The 13,476-nt window shown below is 33.7% G+C and overlaps 2 protein-coding genes across 4 annotated transcripts; one reads left to right on the top strand and one right to left on the bottom strand.

Moving 5' to 3' along the window:
* Positions 1-192: 192 nt before the first annotated feature.
* Positions 193-1,160, bottom strand: LOC134727204 (complement C1q-like protein 3). The gene is made up of 2 exons (XM_063591583.1): positions 928-1,160; positions 193-676 (listed from the first exon to the last, which is right to left on the bottom strand). Exons 1-2 carry the CDS (start codon positions 1,112-1,114, stop codon positions 225-227), a joined length of 639 nt encoding a protein of 212 aa, XP_063447653.1. The 5' UTR covers positions 1,115-1,160; the 3' UTR covers positions 193-224.
* A 1,869-nt stretch (positions 1,161-3,029) lies between these two features.
* Positions 3,030-8,147, top strand: LOC134725522 (3-mercaptopyruvate sulfurtransferase-like). Of its 3 annotated transcripts, none has more exons than XM_063589409.1 (4): positions 3,030-3,163; positions 4,672-5,132; positions 6,672-6,830; positions 7,887-8,147. In XM_063589409.1, the coding sequence occupies exons 2-4, from the start codon at positions 4,673-4,675 to the stop codon at positions 8,042-8,044; spliced, it is 777 nt and encodes a 258-aa protein (XP_063445479.1). In that variant the 5' UTR covers positions 3,030-3,163; position 4,672; the 3' UTR covers positions 8,045-8,147. The 3 variants fall into 3 exon arrangements, with proteins under 3 accessions (XP_063445479.1, XP_063445480.1, XP_063445478.1); XM_063589408.1 differs by having other exon boundaries at positions 3,031-3,163; positions 4,672-5,261; XM_063589410.1 differs by lacking the exon at positions 6,672-6,830 and having other exon boundaries at positions 4,672-5,261.
* The last annotated feature ends 5,329 nt before the right edge of the window (positions 8,148-13,476 follow it).

Raw genomic sequence — 13,476 nt, 5'->3', positions numbered from 1 at the left:
TGCTAGACTTCAAAATACTGTTGGCCACTCCTAAAACGCTTCAGTGATTCCCTATATAATCAACAAAATTTTCACACAAAAAGGGGGTGGGCGCCTCCCTCCCATTACTATGGATCCGCCGATGGGCAGTACAAAAACAAGTGATGTACAAATATGGAAATGAAATCAATGATCTAAGAAAGGTTAACAATATTAATCTTTAGTTGTTTTATTTGATAAATGTTTTAATCAGCATGGATCAGAAAACCAGACCAATATGTGTGTGGTCTGTTATCGCTGTGTCCTGCAAGGGTGTGAGAGCCTACGACTGTCCCAACTTCGACCCAAATCCTGTCTCCTTGAATCAAATGAAGAACAGCAGAAGCACTGGTCTGTACCCAATGGTCTGTCGTTCTATCCAACCAACCATATGACACGTAGGATCCAGGCTTGTTCTTTGTGATGTATAGATGCAACTGATGGGATGGGTCGCTGTTCTCGGGGGAGGCGGCAATTAGGTGAAAATTATATGTTCCATTGACAGAGGCCGTGAACACTCCATGTTGCGGATCATAATTGTTGCCTGAATTCGTCATTGGTTCATTGAAAACTATTGTTGTTCCAGGACTAGGGTTTACCAAACCAGGTCCTAGGTAAGCAAAGAACGCAATGTCACGATCTTTATTCGTTAGCTTGTCTGGAAAATAAAACACTGACAATCGTTTGAAAGTAAATTTAGTACCCTTTGTTTTGGAACATTTAAATTTGTTTAAGAATACACATAACAGTAATTTTATTTTTTTTTGTATTGAAATAAACAATAATATAATTTTAAATATTTATAAAAATCAAGTAGAATAAACGATAAAAAAACCAATTGTATGAGATGTTAATTTCTCGAAAGAAAAAGAGATCACGAGAGTAGATGTCTTAAGAAGTGTTTTTTACCGACTTGTTTGTCCAATGTGGTAATTTTCTCCTGAGCCTCTTTGAGTTCATTGCTTAGTCTAGTAACTTCCGATATGAGAAGCTGAAGAGTTGCGTCACTATGCAGCTCCTCTTGAGATGGTAAACCTTCAAGAAGTCCAGAAGAAACACTGATAAATGATAACAAAACAAATGTTATGGCAGACATTTTCTTTTCGTTACTTGACCTCTTTTTATCCAAATAAGTGCCACGAGTGTTGATAAGCAGAAAATGCCGTATTTGTAGGATATACCTTTAAGAAGTACAACGTGGGCGATAATTTTTATCAAGCAAAATTGAAAAAGCTCAAAATTGCAAGTAAAACAAGCCGATTCAAATACTGTGCTTTGCTTTGGTTACAACCTTGTATAAAGCCTGGACACGGAATTTTGATACATGCACGATTACAAGTAAAATGACATTTATAAATGATCCTTAACATTTGTTGACAAATTTAGGATAAAATTTTCAACTTTGAAAATCGAGTTTGGACAATTGCAAAGTTTAATACCAGATCAGATTAGTGACCCAATTCCCTACCCTGTTCGGCTTCTGTTTGGTTGTTACGGCCGAAAATACATCCATTCAAATACACAATTTCTATCACTATTTCCTGCTAAATGTTGTATTATGAAAAGTTATATGACTGGGTTAATGTATTGTCGACACAGTCAGTAAAATACATCGGTGTAATACTGAAAATTTTAGCAGGTATGTTTTTATCAAAACTTCATTAAAATAGAACTTTGCTATCGAAAAAGATGGGGAGAAGTTTCCCTGAATTTATGTCACGCTAGAATTTTTTTTTTATCAAAAAGTCTTTCAATCTTTAGTTCTAGTAAAAGTCCCAGATCTAAATGTGTTTCTTGGGCTGTCAACCAAAATCATGACATACACAATGCACTTCTGATAATGCCGTGACTAAATTATACCGTCTTTGTCGAAAAATGGCACATGACTGAATATTCTATGTGATTTTGAAAGTTTGAGTGTTTCTCAAAGGATAGAGCTTAACATAATTTTTAACAGAAACCATAGTTATATACGTCTTTTTCTTTCTTTTCTAAGGACCAATTTAAATTCATTGTGTTTTATTGCATCAAAATGTCAATGTATGATATAAGACTTTTTCAATTCGCATATATATATATATATATATATAGATAGGAATTCCTTATGGTTCAGACTGACTGGTTAAGTATCCTACATTGATTGTTTGGGTAAAAAGAAAAACCTAAAACGAAAGTTTGATTGGTCTAAAACGTTTCTATATATATCTGAATATATCTCTATAGGCACAGTAGTCGGAAACAAGGGTAGTGATATAAGTTCAAATCTATTTAATGTTTACAAATTTATAAATTATAAACATATGCTTTGTTTTATTCAAATTAGTCAGTTATTTTAGTGACATGCATCCTGTAATATTATATAGTCTTTCAGCTAATAGTTACAAAGCTAATGGTATTATTTTACATTTCTTTTCAATGTTTCAACGTTTCCCTCCGTTTTAGTTTGTAACCCGGTTTTGTAATTTATGAGTTTCGAACAGCGGTATACTACTGTTGCCTTTATTTGTATGCTTGTACACAAAAAACAAAAAGGAAAGTAATTCACCAATGCTCTTGTCTTTCAGAAAGATGAGAAAAATATTTCACCTTTATCATGTCTATAGTCGTGTTAACGAATGGCTAAGTTAATATGTTCTTACGTATTGTAAAATTGCTCCTGATATTTATGTCTGATGTTCTAAAAATAAATGTTTTACATTTGTTATACCTAAAATTTTGTCTTTGGCAATTCATAATTTTACCATAACAAATAAAGAAGAATGACATACAACTTAAATATCTAGATTCCGTAATTAAGCAAGATAACAAAGAGACATATAAGTTCTAAATGATTTAATTTGGATTATGTACCTTACATGTAAATTAAGGGTTTTGTAAATAACCTTTTCCTGTTACTCATGTGTGAAATTGTTAACTATAACACCTGTCACCCATGACTTGATTATTGACCAACCAGTGAAAATAGGTCGTGGTCAAGGTGATAAAAGGTAAATTTTGATTGGTGAAAACAGGAGAAAGTTAAGAAATCAGTGATCATTTGACCACGCCCGCACGGAAAAAATTAAGGTTTCCAACGGTTACTTTGATTACTGATTTACAAGAATAAACATCTTCATTTACCCGAATTTCTCTTGTTTTACACCAGGTAAGTTGAATTATATTTTTTTGTATTTTTGTCTCATTTGAATTAAAGCGTTTTAATTACTTTATATTTTTGGTAAAGCTGAACTAAAATTATTTTTATCAATTTCACTTAAGATTAATTGTATATATTTTGCATAGATTAAAATCCTTTTATTTCGTTTCCATTGAGATTAATTATTTTTGTGTTGGTTACGCTTAGGACGCGATACTTTTTTTTATGTAAATAATTGATAAACTTTTCAAGAATTTATTAAATACACATCGATTCTATGTTTAGAAATATATAGGTGATTTTAAAATAGTTATTTTCAAAAGTTTAGTGAAAGTCCGAAAATAATTCATATTGTATGTAAAAGTTTCAAAGTTACTTATTGATTGAGCAATATTTAGTATCGAAAGCTTCATAACATATAGACATGAAACCTTATTTTCTAATTTATTATTCTGTAAGTTGTGATTTTATATTTTGTATGTAGATTGCATATTTAGTTCATAAATTAGGTTTTGAAAGCCACACTTTTCCGCAGGATTTCAGTTCGTCCAAATAATTATGACGTCTTTGAAGGTTATTTTATATTTTTGCTTTGACGCCTTCCTGAGACTACTAGTTATAGTAGTCTCAGCGCCTTCCAATGCCTTCGACGATGTAAGGCGTAAACAAAAATTAATATAAGAGCCTTTCAAGATGTCATAATTATCTGGACTAGTCAGTTTGTTTACAAAAGTGTTTAAACATTTTGAATTGACTTTTGATCTTATATTTAAATTAAATTATTAGTTAGCAAGTTTTATTTAATTAGTTAAAATATGCATAGAGTTATGTCCCTTACGTCAGTACGACACATTTATCAATTCTGTCTTTGATCATGGCTTCTTTAGTTATCATGGTTATCGACTATTCAATAGGACAAATGAAAAAAAGCTACAAGAGTAAAGCAGGCAATGGTCATAAAACACATCGAATTTAGCGAATTTGGGCCGATCAATGCATTTGAATGGGGACGTATAGCTGGACCCCCCTTTATCCTGGGTTGAGAACCCCCTTTTTTAAAATGGCTGGATCCGCCCCTGTGTGTGGTACTCATGAGTTTGTGTTTTAGTGGTTGACTGTATATACTGTATTAGGGGATTGTGTTCAACTCATGACAAAAACTGCAATCAACTTTACCGTACTAAGATATTTGACGGCATTTGGTTACCATGCAGGCTGCATGTGTTTGATCCAACAGTACAATGGAACCCATCCTAAAATTGATGCCACAGCAGTGCAATTGAAGGCTGACAATCATGGCCGGGTATAACAGGTTTCTTGATAGTTTCCAGTATTGTAGTTATTGAAGACCTATTTCAGTTTATATAGAATTTCCTTGCTTAAAACATGAAATCTTGCATTACAATTCAAACAGCCAATACAATAATGAATTGAAAGTGAGCGTTACAAGTCGATTGTTCACTTCAGTTATCATTTACATGTACAGTCGTGCCTTTCATTTGTATTTTCTTTTGTAGAATGTTGACGAAAGCAAGTGCTCTGGTCACAACTGAATGGTTGCATAATGTAATGAAAAGTGGAGATCCAAAAGATATTAGGATTCTTGACTCTTCTTTTCACTTGCCATCTTCGAACAGAAACGGTCGAAAAGAATATGAAGAAAAGCATATCCCGGGAGCGTTATATTTTGATATCAAAGAATGTTGTGATAAATCCTCTCCTTACGGTCTCATGTTACCAGACACAAAACGCTTTGAGCAGTATGTAGGCAACTTAGGTATTGATAATAGCACTCATATTGTTGTTTATGATAATGGAGTAAACTACGGATTTTTCTCTGCTCCAAGAATTTGGTGGATGTTCAGAGTTTTTGGACATGAAATGGTGTCAGTGCTTGACGGTGGTTTTATGAAATGGTGCTCTGAGGGTTTACCGACGACATCGGAAGTTGTTCAGGTTCCGAAAACAATATTCGACGGTATTTATCACCCACATTTAGTAAAGTCATACGAGGATATTGTGAAAAACTTGAAAGATAATTCGTTTCAGTTAATGGATGCTCGAGGAGGAGGACAATTTATGGGAATCAAACCGGAAGCAAGAGAAGGTATTTTAAGTTATAAATGGTAAACAATCGGAACAACTCGGCCTTTCTGGTTGCACGAAGAAATAACTGCGTAACGAGAATGGCCGAGTAGTTACGATTGAAATGGTAAACTGTCCGCCGTTCCGTCTATAGCTTCTCACCGAGCGTAGAGATAAGTGAACACCACAGGGGTCCAGTTTAATATTAGGGTTGTTCCGACACATCTAAAATTAGTATAACACTTTAGAACAGATCCACACCATCGATTATTCATAACGGAATGCAAACATCTCCAATAAGTCGACCAAAGAAAAAGCTAACTTCCAGGACTATACAAAACTGGAACGAAGAAAATAGTCCATCTGAATTGAAAAAATAGGTAAAATTGAGACATCTATTAACAAGTTTTTACGAAATGAATGCCTTTTTAGAACTGACGACTACTGGACTAAGCATTCAGAACTCCAGCATACAAACAAGTTGTACGGGGACATAGTTCTATTATCTGGCCTAACTGAACTGTCTCTTCTCAGAGTATCAAATACTTCCAAGACTCAGCTCGTTCATTAACCGTAAATGACATGTCTTATAATAACTGAATTGTAAATGTATATACAATATTTAACCTCTTACAATTCCATGAGCACTTCCAAAATTCAGACAGGATAGTCTTAGTCAACCAGTCAGTAAACTCAATTCCTTTGAAAAAAAACAAATACTACGAGGTAAGCAGTTCCACTGTAATATGATTTTCCGGAAATCTCGGTATTCAAAGTTTGGCAAAGTTATATTTGGTTGCATGTTAAATACGATAGCTTTTTTTATTTCAAAGGACAAATGATATTTTCAACATGCTTTGATTACCCTTTTTTGGAAATCTGTTACAATAACTAAAAAAAATGTTGGTATAATCATTGATCTCCTACTGTGTACTTACGTTTGAACAAAAGTATATATATGTTATAAGATTTGACATAAACAAAAAATGGCGGTATACTGTTTTACCTCTGTCTGTCCATCCATTCAGTCAGTCTGTCAGTCTGTCCCATTAATATTTTTGTCATAATTTTCTCAGGAACTAGTTGACAAGGCCATGATATTTCTGAAATTGGTGTCAGGGTTTATATAAGTCAGTTATACCGTGTGATGCGTTCTCATCTTCATCACTCAACAATTTCCCGTTTAACGAACACTTGTATCATTTTACACATAATTAGCCAAGTTGAAAATTAACGTCACATTTTCTCAGGAATTACAATACAGGGATTTCTGATATATTTGGTTTCAGGGTTTATGTACATGTATGAGTAAGCTATACCATGTGATGGGTTTTCAGATTCATCACTCAACAACCTGTTTGCCGAACTATTTCGGCGGGGGTATCACTCAGTGAGCAGTAACTCACAGTTTTACTTTTCTGTTTTATTATAGGTTTAGAGTCTGGTCATATACCATATTCAAAGAATCTCTGTTATCAAGATATTGTGGATAAGGAAAACGGTGTTATGCTTGATGTAAAAGAGCTTAAAAAACTTTTCAATGAAACTGGAATTGATCTATCAAAACCATTAGTATCCTCTTGTGCTTCAGGTAAGCAATGTTTCTTGTCTATAATCCAATTAGATCTTTTACTTGCTTCCTTAGAATATTTATCTTTCGTGTGCATTTGTAGCAAATCTAACCGGAAGTGACTTTAAATCCGATTGTCTTAAATCGAACTAATAATCTCAGAAATTGCCGATAATAAAAATGACCATGGTATAAGGATTAGTTAAGAACTTTTTTGTGTCCCTTCTTTTATACTATATATAAAAAAGAAGATATGGTATGATTGCCAATGAGACAACTGTCCACAAGTGACCAACATGACACACAAGTGACCAACATGACACAGACATTAACAACTACAGCTAGGTCACCGTATATATACAGCCTAAAACAATGAACAAAGCCAACATCGCATAGTCAGCTATAAAAGGCCCCGATAAGACAATGTAAAACAATTCAAACGAGAAAACTAACGCCTTTATTTATATAAAAGAAATGAACGAAAAACAAATATGTAACACATTAACAAACGACAACCACTGAATTACTGTGGTGGGGTTATAGTCACAGAAATAAGACCCATTCAACAATATTTAAGATAGTTAAAAAATTTAAAATATTCGTAATTAAAAAATATTGAACACCTGTTCTTGAAAAGTCCAACGAAAAGAGCCGCTACCTGACTGTCATGTAGTGAGATAATATTTGCTGTCAATAGATATAGGAAGATGTTACATGAGCGCTAATGATACAACTTTCCATCCAAGTCACAATCTATAAAAGGTTATTTTGCTGGTTACCGTTTATCGACCTAGATAGAAAAAAATGTTCCACATTGTAAGAGACATGTGTCTTGGAACGATACCCAACATCCTTTGTTCTATGATATGTGTTTCTTATATATGATTTTCAATTTTAGTTTCTTGTGTATATTTCGGAGTTTATCATTTAACTAGTATATATTTTGGTTTAGGGTTTCTCGATGCATTGAAGACCCATTGCATGTTTGCCTTCATCTGTTGTCTGCTCTTAATTCTGTTTGTTGTCTCTTAAACACAGTCCATATTTCCATTCTCAATTTTAGTACTTCTGTTTTAGGTCTTACTGCCTGTTGCATAGCATTTGCTGCCTATTTATGTGGGAAAGAAGACGTGCCCGTATACGATGGGTCATGGCCAGAATGGTATCTAAGATCAACTCCAGATATGAGGTTTTGTCCTAGTGATAAAAAAGAAGCAACATGTATGATATGTTAACTGTTATAGTTTATAAAATCATCTGCTGTGTTCTTGCTTTTTATTTATTACATATGTTATTAAATGCATTATCATCTGCGTTTCTATTAAACATTGAAAACTGTTTCATCTATTTTAATCATTATTTTTGCCCTGATAAAATAGATAAAATAAATAAAAGGCGATGCCTTGGTGCTAAAAAAAAAGAGCTATAAAGTAGCTTTCCCACCCTACTCGCTTATGACCTATATACGGCAGATCTTTGAAAATATGTGAAATATATCCACAAAGTATAAGCGAAAAATATCAAAATGGACATTCAATCTTATAAGTCGAAAAAAACCTGACAAATTCATGGCCAATAAAAAAAAAGGCCAACAGACACACATCAGTACCCATAATACAACATAGAACATAAGACTGAGCAGATTGCTAGATAAATCATTTCCAGGTTATGTTCCAATGCTTATTTCCCTTTGGTTTCATTCGCGCGCCTCTCTTTTCCAGGTGTGCCGTTTCTTCAATTGCTTAAATATACCTCAATCTAGAATGTGTTTGTTGCGACTTTCCTTTATTATACGAAGATGACTTTGATAGATAAAGTGAATCACTGAAGCATGTCTGGAAAGGGCCCCTATTAGGTCAGTCAATGCAAGCAAGCTAACCAAAGATACTACCTCTATGTACACACTCAATGCAATCGGCTGTAACAGAAAGTTGCATTAGTCTTAAACGTGTTTGGATCTATATCTCCATGTGTCTCTACTTACAAAGGAGTTTTACAAGGAGATAGATAATATGAGTCCAAATTCATTTAATGAATATATAATTGATCTACCAGAAATATTTAAAGAAAACTGTAAACTAGTGACAAGTGACTCTAAAAAAATGTCAATGTTTGCAGATGCTATTCTGTAATAATCTGAAACTCCTGAAGGTCTACATAACTCGATATATATAGACTTGTGTGTCCCAAGTTAGGAACCTGTATATACATGTGACTGTGAAACATATGTGTTTTTCGTTCACTATTTTGTACATATTAAAAATAGGCCGTTAATTTTTTTTAACATTGTCTTTTATAGCTGACTATGCGGTATGAGCTTTGCGCATTGTTGAAGGCTGTACGGTGACTTATAGTTGTTAATTTATGTGTCATTTTGTCTCTTGTGAAGAGCTGTCTCATTTGGCAATCAAACCACATCTTCTTTTTCGTATATCTTATTGTTATGGGTGTCGCACAACAAATACACCAGAAACAAAGTTGTCTCAACAGAAGAATATTTCAGTATATATGAATTATCTTAAATTCACATAAAGTCAAAGCTTATGTATTTAAAAACTCTTGTCCGACCAAACTTAGAGTATTGGTCAACCATTTGGGATCCACATCTAAAACAGCAAATTTCACAAAATGAACATAAACGAGAAGCCCGCTTCAGATATAACCGCTTCCATAACACCAGTTCATTTACTTAAATAATGACAGTTTTAAATTAGTACCCACTGAAAATTAGGCGTGTAAGATACAGACTTGTTTCTTATCCAAAACTATACACGAAATTACTGCAGTCCCTCACATTATACCTTTTGATTCCTTTTTAGACAATCGAACCAGAAATAGCAATCCACACTCATTTAAGGCAAATGCAAACATCTCAAGATATTTATAGATTTTCATTTTATCCGATGTACTGTAACAGTTTAAATGATTGGAATCATTTATACCACAACACATAGTTTCATGCAGCACATTACGGGGATTCAAATGTATGATCTCAGAATCTGCTTTTAGCCCTATGTTCGTATTAAAAATTCTTATCAAGTGCATATAGTATATTCTAAATGTTATTTTTCGAATGTACATATATTATATTGATTTTTATACCCCTGCTTTTAAAAAAGTGGGGGTATACTGTTTTATCTCTGCATAGTCTGCCCATCCGTCCATCCGAAATGATATCTTTCTCAGGATCAAAATTACAAGGATTTCTGAAATTTGGTTTGAGTATTTATATGAGCTGGAGTTAGCTATACCGTGAGATGCGTTTTCATATTTATTACCCAACAACTTCCTGTTAACTGCATTTGACACATCAGTAGCCAAATTGAAAATGTTTGTCACATTTTTCTCATGAAGGTTGGGATTGACTAATTTAAGTCTGTCTCGTGCATTGACTTGTATCTAGAAATGACAATTGACCTCCTGATTGTGGGCCTATTGAACAAAAAACTTTGCGACAAAAGAGATGTCATGATTTCAGCTTCCAAATTGTGAACTTTCCATTTCTATGTGCCAACATTCCAGCAATGCCTGCAAACGGAGTTTATGTGTATCTCCCAGTTGATCTGGTATAACAGGGCTTGCAATTCCTATCATGATTTACTTGTTCAATGATTGCTACCCACAATAAAGCTATTAAGCCAAGAGTTCCAAGTGGTGAAGTTGAAATCTTCGTTTATTTTACGGACGCCATCACGAGTTGATTGACCGTTCTGAAATATCTGTTTCACAGATGATGACAGATATGTTCCAAGTGTCGTAACAACCATCCCGTCTCCTTTTCTCAAAATGTGACCTTTCGAATTTAATCAACAGGTCCGTACATAAGCAACACGACGGGAGCCACATGTCTAGCAAAATATATATGCCTACCCTTCTAGAGCACTTAAGATAAATCTAGTAATTTTTGGTAGGGGTTCATGTTTTTTCAACAATATACTTTCAATTCAGTCGTTTAACTTTATTTATTTGGAAAACAAACAAAAACCCAAGCATAATGAAAACTTGATATTAATAATAAAATATACAGAAACTAGTGTACATTGATTATCTCCCCCTGAATATTGTATGCCATAAAATCTATGAATATGTTAAAGTACCTATAAAACGGTTGTAGATTTCTATGCAGATAAAAGAAAATGCATTTTTGTAGATAAAATTGTAAAAAAACAATTAACTAAAATAATAATAGAAAATTGATTGCAAAGTTAACTTTTAATACACACTTTTTATTTGATGTCAGGTGTGTTTTTATCAGTTCATTAAAACGCACCTGAAACCATCAATCAATCAAAGTTTTCGTGTCATTGCATTTCAACGGAAATGTATCATTTTGAAGTGTTTGAAATATAAAAAAAAATTGTATCGTTTATAATGGCTAAATTAATCATCACTGTCTCACACGCATCATGCTAAAATTACACAATCCGTATGTACAAGCTTCCTAAATTATGATTTGTGCATCTGTTTAAGGTGGCTCCTGGGTACAAAATTTTCGGCAAAAAAATAAACCTTTATTTTTCATTACAAGTTTTAACTATTACACTATTAGTTTTAACTTTAAGATATGGTCACTAAAATCGACCCAAAAAAATTGATTCGGTTTGGCCCAAGATGACTTTTAAAATGAAGCTACAAATTATCTCCCTTTGGTGCAAAAATGCCATTTTTTTGGGCATTAAATTTGAAATATCTTTTTTTTAACTCATCGGTGACCTTTATTCTTTATTATTGTTTTCAAATAAGCTGTACATAAACTAAATAATTGTAAAATTTAAGCGATTTCTGTAATTAGGTTATTTTTTATTTCGATATTACATCTATTTCTCCTATTAGTTCAACAGAAAAAAACGACAAAATGTATGTTTCTTCCAGATGCAGACTGTGAGCTTAAATGAACGGTGACAGGGGCGTAGCTAGGTATTCAGCCAACTGTAGGCACCAATCGGCAGGGGGTCTGGGGGCCGCTAAAGGCCCCCAGTAGGTCCAGGGCAGAGCCCTGGTAGGGGGTTCAGGGGGTTTCGCCCCCCGACGGAAAACGGTTTTAAGCAATTTAGCTGTATAATTTTATGTTAAAAAATATTAAATTTACTGGTTATTTATTCATGATAATTATTATATACATGATGAAAAGTTCGAAGAATTATGAGTAATCTGACTAGTGAATTAGGTAACGCAGTACAATCGGAAATATGGATAAAAAACTCACATTATGCACTGCCCAGCGTAGATCAGCGTATCCATTTAATGAAGCAGTACACCCTGTTTGGTATTTTCATATCTATTCCATTCTGATTGATATATACGTATAACTTAATTAATAGTAAATATTGTGACGATCCTTCATTAAAAAAAATAGGAATCCACGTAAACACTAATATTTCTATATAATAAAACGATCCGTTTGGCTGGAAAATAATCATTAATCTTTTTTTTTATTCTTATAAACCTACACCCTAGCCACATAAACACATACACACAGTTCTGTTCTGTTCATACCATCGTAACAAAATTCAAGAAATGCATATTTCTTTACTAGTATCCTCTACTGTAAAATCCCTACCGGGTTAGGAATTTGGACAATTTTTTTTTTACAATAAATACATACAACAGGGAGCTAGGTCCTGTAATAGGTATCGTCCAGAACGAAGGTCTGGAAATTTGAAAATGAGGGATTATTGGAAAAGAGCAGAAATTCTGCCTTTGAGTAGACCAACTACGAACTCCCCAAAGAGTGGCATTCTCTCTACAACTAGGCATCGGATTTAATGTCCCCATTTTGACCTAACGTGACTGCGTATTTATACATCCTGCACAGCCAAACGGACAACCAACATTGGCAAGTCGGGTGAGGGCAAAATGGAAAGCTAGTTGAAAACTAACAACTAATTAAAGTAAAACACTCATGCATGTGTCTAAGTTGAGGTTCATTCAAGTTTTTGTTGATAGAAGTGAAATGATCTGAACCAACTAAGTTCTAGTTTATAGATTCTATATAAGGTAAAAACATAATAACATTCATTTCTTTCCAACATTCCATTCACTAAGAACGAGAGACTAGTGTGAACTTGACATTCGATAATCAAAGGGTTTTGAGAACTTAACTGGCGTTCATCTACAGATAACGTTGTTTATCATTTTTTTATTTTTTTGGAAGAAAAAAAAATATTTGTAAAAAATTATGTGTAGGCACGTGCCTAAAGTGCCTAACGGCAGCTATGCCCCTGGGTGATCCCATCTTTGTATTTCATTTTTCTTTTAAGTATATGAAAAAGTTCTTTTATAAAAAAAAATATAGCGAAATCATATATTAGAAGAAAAAAAAAGATTTATACCCAGGAGCCCTCTTAACGGCAAAACTATGATAACAATTGTCATGAATTTTGCACGTCCAGTAACACTGAAGGACATTTTGTCAGATCTTACCTCGATAATGCATTATTGTATTTTTTGGGTACTATATCTGGTTTATACCAGGCGTCTGACCCTGTCCACGGCTTTCGATCGTTTGGTAGGCTTTATTATAATGAGAAAGATCATCAGTGATCGTGAAAGAATACCTAATGCTGGTCAAACATTGGGATCGGCCTGTTGGTGAAAGACCTGGTATCGGATCTTGAATCATGTTATTACTTGTAGTTGATACTACGTAAAAATCAACTGTATTTTC

This window comes from Mytilus trossulus, chromosome 7 (assembly GCF_036588685.1).
Source record: "Mytilus trossulus isolate FHL-02 chromosome 7, PNRI_Mtr1.1.1.hap1, whole genome shotgun sequence".
NCBI classification, from domain to species: Eukaryota; Metazoa; Mollusca; class Bivalvia; order Mytilida; family Mytilidae; genus Mytilus; species Mytilus trossulus.
Note: the sequence above shows the minus strand (reverse complement) of the source record. Positions and strands in the feature narration are given on the sequence as shown.